We start from the raw sequence: 15221 nt of genomic DNA, 5'->3' as shown, positions 1-15221 counted from the left end.
AAAAAAAAAAAAAAAAAAAAATTATTTTTTTTTAACAGTGAGAACTATATAAATAAAGAGAAAATTACATCCTAAGAGATCTAAAACGAGTAACTAAAAACAACCACACAAAAGTAGCTAAACACACAAACACCAAACGAAAACCCATGTGTAGTGCTGCAAAGCTCACACACCGAAACAACCCCTTACTAGTGGAGGGAAACCGAAGTGAATGATTAAACCAAAAACGACATAAATCATACCCATAACCATGGAGCCTGAATAACCAAAAGATCTTACCAAACCCTTTTCTTGGACCAAAAGTTGCCAAACAAACCAAAACCCTTGAGATGGACAGAGAGAGCAAGCTGATACCGAAGAAGGGAACCGAAACTCGCAATGTCACCTGAGCAAGTTTGTGATGGAAGTTGTGTAGAGACGAAACACCCAAAAGTCGAAAGCACCCTCTTGCTGGAAGAAACATGTGACACGACTCCACTCTTAGGGATCTGAAATCATAGCTACATTCTAAGAGTGCGGGAGCCAAACCAAAGAGTCGTATTTTTTATCGACTCTTCCATGAGAAACCTTACATCTTAATGCAGGTTCCTCTCCTGCAACTCTACCCGAAGAGAATGCAAGAAAATGGAGGACTTTACTTACCCCAAACATTAAAGATGGGGAGCCTCCTTCAAGGTTGTAATTTTTAATGATGATAGACTTTGTCATCACCAATACCAACAATGGGATGATGGTAACTGAATGAACACCCAAATCATCCCACACCCAAAAAGCAACAGGCAAAGCAAACAAACCTTTCCCCTCAAAGTTATCGTTACCCTGCATACACCAAACGCAGGGAAAACCTTCTGCTTGCACTAAAAACTCCACCCTTTGGAAAACGCATAGGAAATCGCCCAAACCAATGAGGAGAGCCACATATTCATTGTGACAACTCCCCATAACATAGTCCCACCCTGACAAGGCAACTAGAAGGACCATCAAGCCAACAACCCAGGTGTTGTTGGACTTTACTACCCCTAAAACCAGGGACAATCCCGACCAACTAGACTCCAAATACAACAACACTTCAAAAACCCCCAACCTTAGAACTACCCTAAAAAACTCCAACTCAAATTCAGACAGAGCAAGAGTATTATTGAAAACTAAAAGCCCAAACAACAACACACGCAAAAAGTGCAATAAAAACATGCTTAACTCAGGACAAAACAAGAACTACAAATTAAACATAAAACCATAGAAAGAAAAACTAGCAAACATCACATAAAAGCTCGTGAGTCTAGTAGAAGCAAAGAGTACTCATAACTACCTCACCGACAGAAACGAACACCACCAAAAGTCGTCAAGGCCACCGTAAGAAGCCCGCCGCACCTTGATCGACCCTTAGATTAAGGGGGGAAACCCTAGTCCTAACTTCACCTTTACCGTCGAGATTACAATTAACGAAATTTCTTTACCGTCGAGATTACAATTAACGAAATTTCTTTTGACGGTGGCGTTAAGAATAGCCGTAGCTCCTTAATTCGATGGGTAATTGATTCTGAAACCCTTAACGATATACCAACTTGAGAACCACCGATTGAGTTGAAGGCAACAAAACCCCTCTTAGCTTTGGTCGAATTAAATGACCATCAATGATTTAACGCCCCGGACATTACCCAATCAACGTCCGAAAGTTTGAGTTGGTTATCTTCAACTAGTTGAAATTTCTGACAAAATTTCAACTAATTACACTTTTACTAGTTCCATCTTCCATGCAAGTGAATCAAAGGCATACAACAAGAAGTATGCAACTTGGAACCAGTTCACCCGGAAATTGTTATTCAAAGCTTATGGGAAGAAATTTAACACTTGTTTTTCAGAATAATAGTCGGTCAACATAAAACAATGGGTCAGCAAACGAAAACATACACAAATGACCAACTAAGAAAACATAAACGCTGGTATTACATAATAATCAATCAGGATCACCTATTTACCAAACCAAACATTCTCATGCAATTTGTTCAAAATGTTACGTTCAACACATGACATTTACTATAAAAGAACACGAATAGGTTATAAACAGTCATTTCAAGACGTATTCATGGTAAGCTCGTAATGACCCACTATATTGCTGTCATTAGATAACATTTCCGCAAAATCGTCTAAAAAGACGAAACCAAAATATTAATAATAAAAAGTCAATAAAAACACTTCTAGGCAAAATTAAATGGGGACGGTAGCATAATCTATGGAACGAGTATGAACCAATAGACCAACAAACTACATATCCTAAGCATTAAGGACGCGACTGAATCACTTGAAGCATTTGGCATCAAGAAGAGCTTCTCCCTCAAAAGGCTCGTAATCTTCAATCATTTGACTAACACGTTCCTTCTGAGCCTCATCACTGATGTCAACCTTTGTCCACTCGTAGAGCTCCATGTCGTAGCACTCATCAAGCACAAATTGAGGGATCTCTGGTCCACGGAAGAGCCACAAACCCTTGATCTTGTATGGGGGCTCTGATCCAATCAGCAGCATCTTTCCAAATGCATACTTGCGAGCAAGATCCATTCTTTGCAAGAACCCACTAACCTTGTTCATGGTCACAAAAGAGACAGTGTTCTCATCATTATACTTGTAGTCACAAAACCACAGAGAGTAGCCCTCTGGGTCATACATATCCCAGAATCCTGCAAAAACATGGAGATAAGTATGAGAAAGTTATTGTGCATAACAGCATTGAATACTAACAAAAGTGATTGATGCAAAACATGTTCAACAATGTTTCTAAAATAAAGTACACAATAATCCACATTACAAATTTCAAGGGTATTCTGAATACAATTGTTAGTGTATCACAAAAAACAAATACAAGCCAAAACAACCATCTACCGTAAAACTCCCAACATTGGCTACATGTCAACAAAAAAACTTCTATAATTTTCAAGAAATCCGTCCTTAACCCAAAAAACAAAAATAAGAGGGAAGGATGCAAAACAGAAAACTAAGGTTCAAATCAGATTCTCAAGACTTAGGAAGCCATTCAGAGGGTGAAGGCAGAGGCAAGTTCATAACAATAGACGAGAATGCCTAAATAAACTGTCAGCTAAAAAAAACGAAACTGTTAAGCAGGAATAAGGTATATAGATTCTATAGAATGACAAAAAATAAAGCAAAGGTAAAAAGGATCTTCATTAGTATGATGGCAACCACCTTATTGATTCAAAGCCAAGATAAGGAGGTAATTAACACAAAAACAATACCTTTAATTGCAACTTCACGGAAATTGGATTTCGTGTTGGAGTAGAGCCTCTTCCACTCATCCAGTACCATCTTACTAGGGGGTAGAAGATCAAGTGGATTCTTTGCCTTTGGTTTGGGTGCCTCTTCCTCTTCTGCTGCAGGTGCCTCTACCTTCTTGGGTGCCTCTTTTTTTGGCTCCTCCTTGGCCTTGGGCTTAGCAGGCTGTGCTTGAGCTGGCTTCTTTGCTACAGCTGGAACAGAATCTGTTTGCTTTACATCACCCAACACCTTCTTGAAGTTTGGCTGATTAACCATAGTCCAGACATATCTTTCAACATGAGGGAATTCAGAAGTAAAGCTCTTGGTCATGATTCGCTGGAATCCGTAAAACAAGTTACAGGTCATGACAATGTCAGCCAGTGTAACACTGTCTCCGACCAGAAAAGTGTTGGAAGCAAGATGTTTGCTCAATGCTTCAAGGGACCTCTTCAATGCAGCGATAGCAGCTTCCTCAGCCTTCGAAACAACAGAAGAGTTGCATTAATTAATGCGTCTATAAAAATATCTAGATCTCATTCTAAAAATACAATTATGTAAACTAACCGGAGGAAGATGTACACCGTAACCAAGTCTAGGATACAACCAACGACCAATGTTTGCATCAATCTCAGTGGCTGAAAAGTCAATCCACTGCTCAATGTGGGCCTATCAAAAAGAAATATATACATCATCAAAAGACCATATAATGATTTTAGTCATCCATGCAAAGTAGCATTACAACTGCATTTGGAAAAATAAATAAACCAAATGCTTAAGTTCAATCTTACATATTCAATTAGCGAAGAGCCAAAGAGAGGATTATCAGCCTTCAGCTTTGTCACTGCAAAACACGACTTTAATTAATAAAAAAGTACAGCTAGATGAGATAAAGATCATATCAAGAGAGAGGCAGTACAAACTCACCGTATCTAGCTATGGCATTACTCTCAAATACAGGACCCTCAGGAGTTTCCAGAACTGGAACCTGAAAAAACAGGCAATTCTTATATCAAAAATTACACAACATTTCATAGCAAAGAAAAATAATGCCCTTTAAGATTGATAGGCTACCTTGCCGATGGGGTTCATTTTAAGAAACTCAGGCGATTTGTTAGTAACACCCATCTGAAAATCCTTGACCACATCGACTTTCACGCCACTGTATTCAGCAGCAATAAGAGCCTTGTAGGCATTCTTATTTGGGAGTCCGGTATGCAAGACCTGAGGAGAAGAAAAAACTCGGATTTAAAATAAATAATCTAACATATACAGCGAATTGCAAATGAACTGAACCGATTTGGCGGTAAAATTCGTATAATTCAATTCACATATTTATAGAAAAAGAATGCAACTTTTGACAAACGGAGAGTGCGAAATAGCTTATATAAAAAATGGGAACACAAATACAGCTAGCTAATCATATCAGTGATCAGTATTGATCAACATCTTAGAAAAAGAATCAAAAATAACATAGAAATCTCAATGAAACTCATTGCAAATCGATCCAAAAATTAGCTATACTAAAGTTTAATGTAATAAAATTCTTATACGAAATTACATAAATAAAAAACATGCAATCGATAATCGCACTACTCCTAAAAAATGTACAATCAACAGGAAATAATCGAAAAAGGTGAGGGAAAATCTCAAATAATTCAAATGAAAACACCCTTATAAAGGGTAACATCGAATTACCGATAAATTCAAATCATCAATATTTTATCATTAGTAATATCAAATCGATAATTCAAACAAAACTCAGCAAATAACAAACAAAATTCAAGCTAAATTGTAAATCAGCTACAAAAATCAAAATTAACAGATCCAAAATGAAACCAAAAGCAGCAAATTAACAACAGTAACAAAATCATAATCAAGCAAAATTAATTGTATTCAGCGATGATGTAAAACAATCAAACATGGAAAAAACTAACCAGAGCCATGATGTTGGACTGAGACTGCGACACCAATAGAGAAGAAAGATCTGAATCAAAGGGGAAAAAAAGAAATTCAGTGATTAAATTGAGAAAAAATTTAGGGTTTTGAAAATGGAAGAGAGAGAAAATACCTAAGGGGGTTGCGCAGGCACAGCTTCTGGAGTTGCGAAGAGAGAGAGAGAATGAGAATAAGGAGGCTGCGAGAGGTTTTAGGCTTTTGCAATCGGTAGTTTTTAGGGTTTCTACTTTAAACCGTATATTCTTTATTCCTTTTTTTTTTTTTTTTTTTTTAGGTAAGAAGAAAGACCTTATTAAGGTCTTAATAGTCTGTTATGTTCTGTTCAACTTAATTTCAGTTCAATTCAACTCTAATCAGTTTAGTTCATTTCAATTCAGCTCCTAATTTTCTTTTCTCATAAACAATTTATTTTACCTCTATTCAGTTCAGTTCCAATTAGTTCAGTTCAGTCCAATCCAGTTAAGTTCAGCTTATTTCAATAAATTAGAACAGGCCTTAAGTCAGTACCTCGTAAAGTTTAAGTCATCTTCGCAAGTCAAAAGCTTGAGAGTAGTCAACTGTTAAGTTTCGGATACCTAATCCGATCAAACTTAAAAATCCGTATGTCTGAAAATTTTGGATCGGAGAAAATGCGATCCGAATTGAATTTGAAATTTTCGAATAATCAGGTTTCTGAATTAGATCACAAGGTTTTCAAATTGGGTTTTTAAAATTTTCGGAAAAAAAAATTATAATCTTTGTCCAATTTGAAAATCCCGATCTGAAAAATAAAAAATTTATAAGAAAAATTGGTAAAAATAATCTCAACTTTCGCCCATTTGCTTTAAATAATCCCAACTTTGGATTAATTTTTAATAATCCCAACTTTGGATTATATTTTAATAATCCCGAGTTTGGCAAGTTGGGGAATGGGGGTTTCGAGTTTGGGGGATGTGGGTATCGGAAGAGGTGGTTTCGGGGAGGTGGTTTGAGGAGCAAGGTGGTTGGGTGTAGCAAAAAGGTGGAAAAGGAGGGGTGCAGGGCGGCTGGGGAGGGGCGACAACCGGCAAGGTGGCTGTAGAAGGGCGGCCTCCGGCAGGGTGGCTGGGGAGGGGTAATCGTGGGTTAGGATGTTTTTTTTTTTAATTATTTTTTTAGCTTTTCTTTTGATTTTATTTTTGTTTTTTTTTTTTAAAAAAATTTGACTAATCACGTGGTGACACGTGTCCCTAAACAAAAATAAATTACCTCTTTAACAGGTTATCGGTTAATTGGGACCAAAAAAAGCGAATGACCCTTAAAGTTGATGGGATTATCTTAAAATAATCGAAAGTTGAGATTATTTAAAGCGAATGAGCGAAAGTTGGGATTATTTTTACCAACTTTTCCAAATTTATATTGGATATATGATCCGAAACAGAAATCCTAAAACCAAATCCGATACTTGAAACTTTAGGTTAAATCATCGATTTTTTGAATATCTGATAAAACGAATCGAATATTTATTTAACACCACTTAAGAGTAAGGGAAAAAAGTTAATAGAAACCCTTTAATTTCACAACTCAAGTGCTCTTTTCCAATGCCAAATGATTGGTATTATAGGCAAAGGAGCCCTTGAAGTTCCATCTCCTATCAATGTGGAGAGTTGGTAAAAAGGCAAAATACAATTTAATTTAATTCAAAAATCAAATTAAAAGCCAAATGAATCAACAAACAACAATTGGCAAGAGGACCACAAGGGGGGACCACCCACCCCTTGCTCCCCAAGCAACCCTCACAAATCGGGCTCCCACAAGCGGTCAATACGCGCGCACCAGCTGGCGCCCAGCCTTGGGCACCAAGGCGTGCCTCGCTGGCAACCTGGTGCTCGGTTGGGCTTGCCAGCCAGCCAGCATGCACCACGCACAGCCAGCAGGCCTCGCACGCAATGCGGGTTGTTGCTGCTGCGTTGCTTGCGCTAGCTGAGCCCAATTAGCTGTAATGACCATGCGCGAGACCCAGCGAGCAATTACTTGCTGTTAGCCTTGCGATGGTGTGGCTGGGGTTGCTGGCTCGCCTAGCATGCGCGGCCAACCATGCTGGCCTTTCGATGCACACAAGGCATGCTCGGCCATGCTAGGCATGTTGAGCTTGTGGCCGAGTCTTACCTTGCGGCAATGGCCTTGGCTAGCTATATATTGCCCTAGCCCTCAGATGGCTCAGGCATTCCGAGGCTAGGGCTATACTTGTTGTTTGCTTGAGTTCTCGTCTAGTCGATTCCTAAATTCGACTCAACTTACGACGCTCGGTTTCGACGCTCTAAGCTCGGTATCCGCGACGTGTTTATTCGTAACACTCTAATGACTCATTTAATCCTTTAATTAATTCGTCGTTTCGGTTCGGTTACACAATTGGGCGTGCCCCGAAGGGTTCAACCAAGATTAAGTTGTAATATTAACTATGCATTAATATTATTGATCGGAAACGGCCTCCAGCTAGGCATTTCTGATCACTTGACCTCATTGAATAATTAGCTTAGCTTTCTAATAATTTCAAACCCTCTATCAGAATAATAAACTTGTTTGAAGGATACCATTCCTTTCAATTATGCCCCTTAAAATGTTTATTTACATATATTTACCCTTAATAAATTATATTTGTTCTTTTGTTTTACAAGTATATCACTACGTACCTTTTTAAACGTGTGACTAACTCTTATGAATAGTGTTGAGACAATTATACCTCTTGTTTAGGCTATCAATACCATAGATATGTGGACCAACTAGATTGTGACACTTGTCACTCTAGGAGGAGCTCAAAAAGAGCCAACCAGGATATATAAGACACGTGTCACGCCAATCATAAGAGAAATGTTGGCCTTCATGGGCTCAAAATGCAATACGCCATAAAAATGGCGCAGCCTAATTACTTAGGTTAAATGACCTAAGAAAGGGCATGCACTCCTATGTCCTTCCTATAAATAAGGACATTTATTACCTTGGAAAAGGCAGTTGATCATACACATCATTTTCAGACACTATTCATCTGTTATTACAATAAACTTACCTAAATCTCAGGATTCTAGAAGAGTAACTTTTACTTTCCACATTATTTAATCTACTTCGTTCGTTACTAACTTGATCTTCAGAGGTGGAACTTCGAACAACTAGAGCTTCTGTTTATTAAATTCAGGTACAGGCGCACGTTGATCCAGTTTTGGAGCTATAACTCTCCCGAAGGACATATTAAAAAACCCTAAAACACCCCTTAAAATGTTTATTTACATATTTACCCTTAATAGGTTAAATTTGTTCTTTTTCTTACTAGTATATTTATTCTAAGCTATTTATATGGATATTGTTGAAATAATAATGCCCCTTATGAATATTGTTAAGACGATTATGTCCCTTAAAATGTTTATTTACATATTTACCTCTAATAAATTATATTTGTTATGTTTGTATGAATAATGTTGAAACAATAACGCCCCTTAAAATTTTATATATTTATTTGCCTTCATTAATGTTAATTGTCTTTTTTTTTAAACTCTTAAAAGTAGTGTACAAACAGTTATACCTTAAAAATATTTGTTTACGTGTTTTTCCCTCATAAATGATGCTTAATAAAGTTATGACGTAAGACCAAACCAAAAGTGCTTCCGGATATGGCTAGTTATGGCGCTCGCATCCTGCGCTTTTGCTGCCCCAAAAATATTAACTGTATGGATCAGATGATATCTTTTAGTGTCTAAGCTTGATGATATAATTAATTGATGGGTTAGATATCATTCATTGTTTGGATGATATGATTAATTATTTGGATGCATGATGTCTTTTAGTGTCTAGATAATATGAACAATTTGTTAGATGATATCATTCATTGTTTGGATGATGTGATTTATTGTTAGGATGCTATCTTTTAGTATCTGGATGATATGATTAATTAGTTAGATGATATCATTTATTCTTTAGATGGATGTGATTAGTTGTTTGAATAATATCTTTAAGTGTCTAGGCTGGATGGTATGATTAATTGGTTAGATGACATGGTTAATTGTCTTAATGATATCAATATTTACTCAAATGATATATCTTTAATTTTCTAAGCGGTATGAAATGATTAATTGGTTGGATGACATGGTTAATTATTATATGAATGATATCAATAACTACTTTGATGATATCATAATAATTGATTTAACATTCTTAAAGGTTGGATTTTCCTTATTTTGTGCTTATCTTATGAAGCTTTTGGTGAGGCAAGCCTCAGCTCACCAAATATCTTCTCTTTTGTAATTGCCTTTAATATCCTATGCCATTTTTGAATAATAGGACATAGTGGAGAGAGTCGATTTGGCTAAAGTGATCCTTCCTGCTTATGAAAGATACTTAGATTTCCACCCCTTCAATCTACAATCATTGAAAGAATATGGATACAAAAGGTGGGATTATATGTTGAGATCATTGAAAGATGGATAATTTATGTCAATATTTTATTTATATATTTTTTCCTATGTCACATGTGTCCTTGGATTAATCTTTTGACTTACCATAATGAAAACTTTTTTAACATAAAGGTAAAGAAAAGTCAATCAGAATGCTTATTAATTGCCATAATGAAAAAATAAACTTCAGTGATTTTTTATCACCATATTCCATAGATTTTCTACACGAAATAACATTAGGAAACTCTTAAGTTGCCACTATTGTTTGATCATTGCTGTTTGATTGATTTTCCCTGATAGGAATGAGGTGAGATTGTGCTAAATTGAATGAACACACAAATGCTTAGTTCTCATTGATGGCCACCATGGCCAATATATAATACAATTTTAACCTAAGATAGAATTAGGAAGCTAACAAAAAGATAACCAAAAGATATTCTAGCCATAAAATATGGTCACAAAATATGTAATATTATTTCCCAAAATATATCCTCAATACCTCCGCCCCTCAAGTTGGAGCATGGGGATAAAAAAGCCCAACTTGGAAAGAAGGTTATCAAACCGAGTCTTCCCAAGTGCCTTAGTAAAAACATCCGTCAATTGTGCCTTAGTGGAAACATAGGATGGAGCTATTAAGCCCTCTATAATAGCATCACGAATAATATGACAATCAATCTCAATGTGTTTCGTTTGTTCATGAAAAACTGGATTTCTGGCTATATGTAGGGCCGATTGACTATCACAAAACAACTTGATCGTTTTAGGGTGTTGAACCCCCAAACTCAAAAGTAAGGCTTTTAATCATTTCAACTCATTTGTGATCGATGACATGGGTCGATACTCGGCCTCAGCAGAAGATGTAGAAACTATAGGTTGTTTCTTGGTTTTCCAAGAAATAGGAGAATGACCTGGAAACACTAGTCAACCTGTCAATGAATGACGAGTAAGAGGACGTGTCGCCCAATCTGAATCACACCAACCCTGCAAAGTCAGGTCACTATCTACATTAAACAAAAAATCTTGTCCCGAGGTGCCCTTCAAATAATGAACTACTCTCAGAGCTGCCTCTCAGTGCTCACTGCGAGGCTCTTGCATATACTGTGAGAGAATATGAACAGAATACGCCAAATCCGGTCTAGTAACCGAGAGATAAACTAACCGCCCTACCAGTCTGCGATAAGACTCGGGATTCGCAAGTAACTCACCACTAGCAAGGCTAAGTTTGTGGTTTTGCTCAATCGGGAAACCACTTGGCTTCGCCCTTAATAACCCTGCTTCTGAAATAATATCCAAGATGTATTTTCGTTGACACAAAAACAAACCAGATTTACTACGAGCAACTTTGATGCCCAAAAAATACTTCAAAGGACCAAGATCCTTCATCTTGAAACAATCACAAAGAAAAGCCTTGAACACAGTCATTGCAGCGGAATCATTCCTAGAAATAATAAGATCATCAACATAAACTAAGACATTAGCTGGACATTGCCATTAGTGTATGTGAAAAGAGAATAATCAGAGTAAGACTGAAGACAACCGTACTCTTTCAGAGCCGTAGTCAATTTTGCAAACCAACACCTCGGAGCTTGTTTCAACCCATACAAAGACTTTCTCAAACGACACACAAAACTCGAATCCAAGCCCTCAAAACCGGGAGGTAATTTCATGTATACCTCCTCATCTAGATCACAATGTAAAAAGGAATTATGAACATCCATCTGATGAAGCTCCCAATTTTTCGAAGAGGCTATAGCAAGAAAAGCCCGAACTGTAGTCATCTTCGCAACCGAAGAGAAAGTCTCACCATAATTTATACCTTCTTGCTGATGATTACCAAAGACAACCAAGCAAGACTTGAGACGTTCAACATCACCATTGGACAAATTTTTTTTCTTGTACACCCATTGACTGCCTAGAGCCTTCTTACAGGGAGGAAGATGCTCTAAGGTCCAAGTCCCATTGTCTTCTAATGCCCTTATTTCTTCTTTCATAGAACGTGGCCAACCTTCAGATTTCATGGCTTCTTTGAAGGATTTTAGATCCTTTCCCAGAACAACGGTTGCAAGAAATTTGCGATAATTCACAGAAAACATGTCACAATTTATATAGTGTGCCAAAGGATATGGAGTACCTGAAGGAGTGTTGGAGAACGGAGACGGACTATTAGCAAAAACGAAATGAGTTACATAATCTCGAAGCTTAACCGAAGGAATTTTCTCACGGAGATCCCTTCCTAAGGCAAGGCCTCATGTTGTTGTTCACCATGGACACGAGGGGCCACGGCCTGCTCATGGCTGGACTGACTTGGCCGTGGCCTGCCCGTGGCCTCAGGATGCTGCTGCTCACTTTGGACAGAAGGGGCCACAACCTGCTCGTGGCTGAATTCATTTGGCCACGAGCAGCCCGTGGCCTCTACTGTTTCGTCAATAAGAGTAGCTTGTTCTTCTCGTACATACCTCGTATACTCTGTGAGTAGGGCAACTTGCACTCCTTCGAGGGAGCCACCATTACCAACCCTAACATTCTCGTCATCAACCCCAACCAAATCATACTCCAAAAAATCTTCATGCATTTCATCATTTGTGTCACCATGTGGCACTATATTCACCTCCTCTGGACTATCATAAGGAAATACACCCTTAATAAACTTTATATCGCGAGACACAAAAGAAAAAAAACTATTGACTCAAGATCATACAATCTCCATCCCTTCTTCCCAAAGGGATAACCCATAAAACACATTTTCTAGTCCGACTAGCAAACTTGTCTCCATTCGTTTTCTGGTTATGAGCAAAACATAAACATTCGAAAGTGCAAATGGCATCAAACAAAGGAGGTTTATTGAAAAGAATTTCGAAGGGAGTTTTATTTCGTAGCAAGGGTGTGGGTGTACGATTAATGAGGTGAGCTGCGGCAAGAACACTGTATCCCCAAAAATATATAGGCAATTTTGCTTGAAATCTCAACGCTCTTCCAACCTCTAGGATGTGTTTGTGTTTTCTCTCCACTCTCCCATTTTATTGCGGAGTTCCTATACAAGATGTTTGAAAAATAATGCCAGTGGCAATAAAATAATCATGCAAACAATTAAACTCAGTACCATTATCACTTTGCACAATCTTAATGGTTTGAGAAAATTGTCAATCAACCATAGCAACAAATAATAGAAAACCTCAGTTTTATCAATCAACAAATAAATCCAAACGGCACGGGAATAATCATCAACAATGGTAAAAAAATAACGAGCTCCACACGACAAGACATGTCAATATGGACCCCACAAATCACAATGTATCTTCTCAAAAATCCTAGGTGCTCTACCATTACTCATCAAGGGAAATTTATCTCTAGGATTTTTAGCACGTATACATACTTCACACTCTTTATATAGACTATCTTTATTGCCACTAATACGAGGAAGTAGCTTAACTACTTTCTCGAAGGGATGACCCATTCGACGATGCCATAATTCCAAGTTTGAAGTCGCTTCACCAACACCAACATGATACATCGATTCTAAATTGCTAAAATAGTCAAGTCCGTCTCTCCTAGCTCCCGTTCCAATTAGCTCTTTTGTTGAATCTGTATAGCACACATATAAGGGTTAAATTGGACAATACAATTTGGTTCATCGGTAAGTTGTGTCATAGAAAGAAAATTACAACTCAAGTGAGGAACATAAAGAACCCTGATTAAAGTAATCTTGTCCGACAAACGGGCGGAAGCAATTAAAGAAGCTACCACTGCATCGCCGTTGGGAAGACCAACCGGACATTCAAAACTTTGTATATCAAACAACCAAGATTTATATCCGGTTACATGATGAGTTACTCCTGTGTCAATAATCCAAGAGGTAACATGAAACTTACTATTCAAGCTATTCGAACCCAAAACAACATTGGCACACACCATGTCTTTACCACAGCCAACATAATGCTTCCCCCCATGCTGCCATGATTTGAAAGGGGTGGTTCATGAAGATCACACATCTTGGAAAGTTGATCAGACTGATCAACATAATTGTTAGATTTGAGATGAATATGAGAATAAAAATCCTTAGGACGAACTTGTAACCCAAGGTAAGATGGAGAAATTGGTTCGATTTCGAGAAGAGAAAGTGGCGATAGAGGTGAGTCGTCTCCAACCATTGTTATTTGTAAAAATAAAAATTAACCTGCTCTTGATACCATGCTAAATTGAATGAACACACCAATGCTTAGTTCTCATTGATGACCACCATGGCCAATATATAATACACGTTTAACCTAAGATAGAATTAGGAAACTAACCAAAAGATATTCTAGCCATAAGATATGGTCACAAAATATATCATATTATTTCCTAAAATATATCCTCAATAGATTGAAAAATATATAAACTGTAATTAAACATTTAAAATGGTTTTTACATAATTTGATAAATTTCATTTATAACATAAATACAAACCTGAAGATTTTAATCATCCTCATTATTCAAGATTTGATTGATAAACTTTTTGATGTAGAGAACCAACTCAGATTGTAACCTGTACTTCTCTTTAAGACAATCAAAATGTGTGCGACTTTTAAATTTGACATTATGTCTGAAATTAATCGCAATCTTGAAGTTATCTTTAGATGTCACTGCCACCCAATTATTAATTGGTGTGAACTTATCTTCATTACCTGCAAGATGAAATGTAAATATGTAATAGAAAATTGTAAGCTTACTAATTGAAATTGAATACAATGAAAAAGAAAAAATAAAAATAAATTAAATAAATTGCAAACTAATCAAGAACTTACACTTCAATTTTTTCTTTTAGAATTTTGATATTTTCCCCGTCCAAAAAATTAACATCAAGCTCTATATAGTCGTTCCAATCAAAGTCAGACTTGTGGTTGATGATGTTTATCTTGCATAGCTCTGAGTTCGGATATATTATTTTCTCTTGCGTACCAATTTTGAGAAAGTTGTTTTCTAAATTTTAATTGTTTTGACCTCCATCTGCATTTGAAATAAAAGGAAAAAAGGTTATTCCATCTTACACTCTTTATGTAACACACCATTATCCACTGTACACATTTCCATGATCTAATTTACAAAAATATGTAGATGAAAGACCAACCATTATCTCATTAATGATACACAAGTCGCCGACATCAAAAGGGTGCACAACATATATGAATATAATGCCTTGAAACAGGGTCTTACAAGTATCTCCAAATATAAAAGTCGCAGCGAGCAATGGTGAAGCAATAATCACAAATACTTTGATGGATGCTAATTTTGTGATCAGCAGCCACAATATGAAAGTTACTACGACTAGGAGGACACTAATTATCGTGTTTAGACAACTTCCAACTTCCTTGGCACTGCTTAAAGTATTTGCAAGTAACTAACAATTGTCTTGTGTCCATTCATGAAATGGCATACAATCAATGATGTTAACCGTATAGTGACAAATTTTACGTGGTTACAACATGTACCTTCTCTATACACTAAAATTAGTTTCCACTTTAAAAAGGCATAAAAAAGATTTTTTTTTTTTGAAGAAAAGGGTAAATTAGATTTTGAACCTGTGACAAATTTTAGTTAAAAAAAAAAACAATA

The 15221-nt window shown here is 36.9% G+C and overlaps 1 protein-coding gene across 1 annotated transcript; it reads right to left on the bottom strand.

Annotated features, from left to right (window-relative positions):
- Positions 1 to 1924: 1924 nt before the first annotated feature.
- Positions 1925 to 5446, bottom strand: LOC145586357 (elongation factor 1-gamma 2-like). The gene is made up of 8 exons (XM_081643167.1): positions 5339 to 5446; positions 5205 to 5254; positions 4342 to 4491; positions 4195 to 4255; positions 4059 to 4111; positions 3835 to 3936; positions 3252 to 3747; positions 1925 to 2678 (listed from the first exon to the last, which is right to left on the bottom strand). Exons 2-8 carry the CDS (start codon positions 5211 to 5213, stop codon positions 2299 to 2301), a joined length of 1251 nt encoding a protein of 416 aa, XP_081499293.1. The 5' UTR covers positions 5214 to 5254; positions 5339 to 5446; the 3' UTR covers positions 1925 to 2298.
- Between the last annotated feature and the right edge of the window lie 9775 nt (positions 5447 to 15221).

The sequence above is a fragment of the Chenopodium album genome, chromosome 16 (assembly GCF_948465745.1).
Source record: "Chenopodium album chromosome 16, dcCheAlbu1.1, whole genome shotgun sequence".
Lineage (NCBI taxonomy): Eukaryota > Viridiplantae > Streptophyta > Magnoliopsida > Caryophyllales > Amaranthaceae > Chenopodium > Chenopodium album.
This window is presented reverse-complemented; position numbering and strand designations above follow the sequence as displayed.

What these genes read in the sequence shown, in the direction of transcription:
- LOC145586357 (XM_081643167.1), bottom strand. An exon ending in TAATGCCATAGCTAGATACG is followed by an intron (nt 4,112 to 4,194) that starts GTGAGTTTGTAC and finishes CGTGTTTTGCAG; the next exon opens with TGACAAAGCTGAAGGCTGAT. An exon ending in ACGGTGTACATCTTCCTCCG is followed by an intron (nt 3,748 to 3,834) that starts GTTAGTTTACAT and finishes GTTGTTTCGAAG; the next exon opens with GCTGAGGAAGCTGCTATCGC.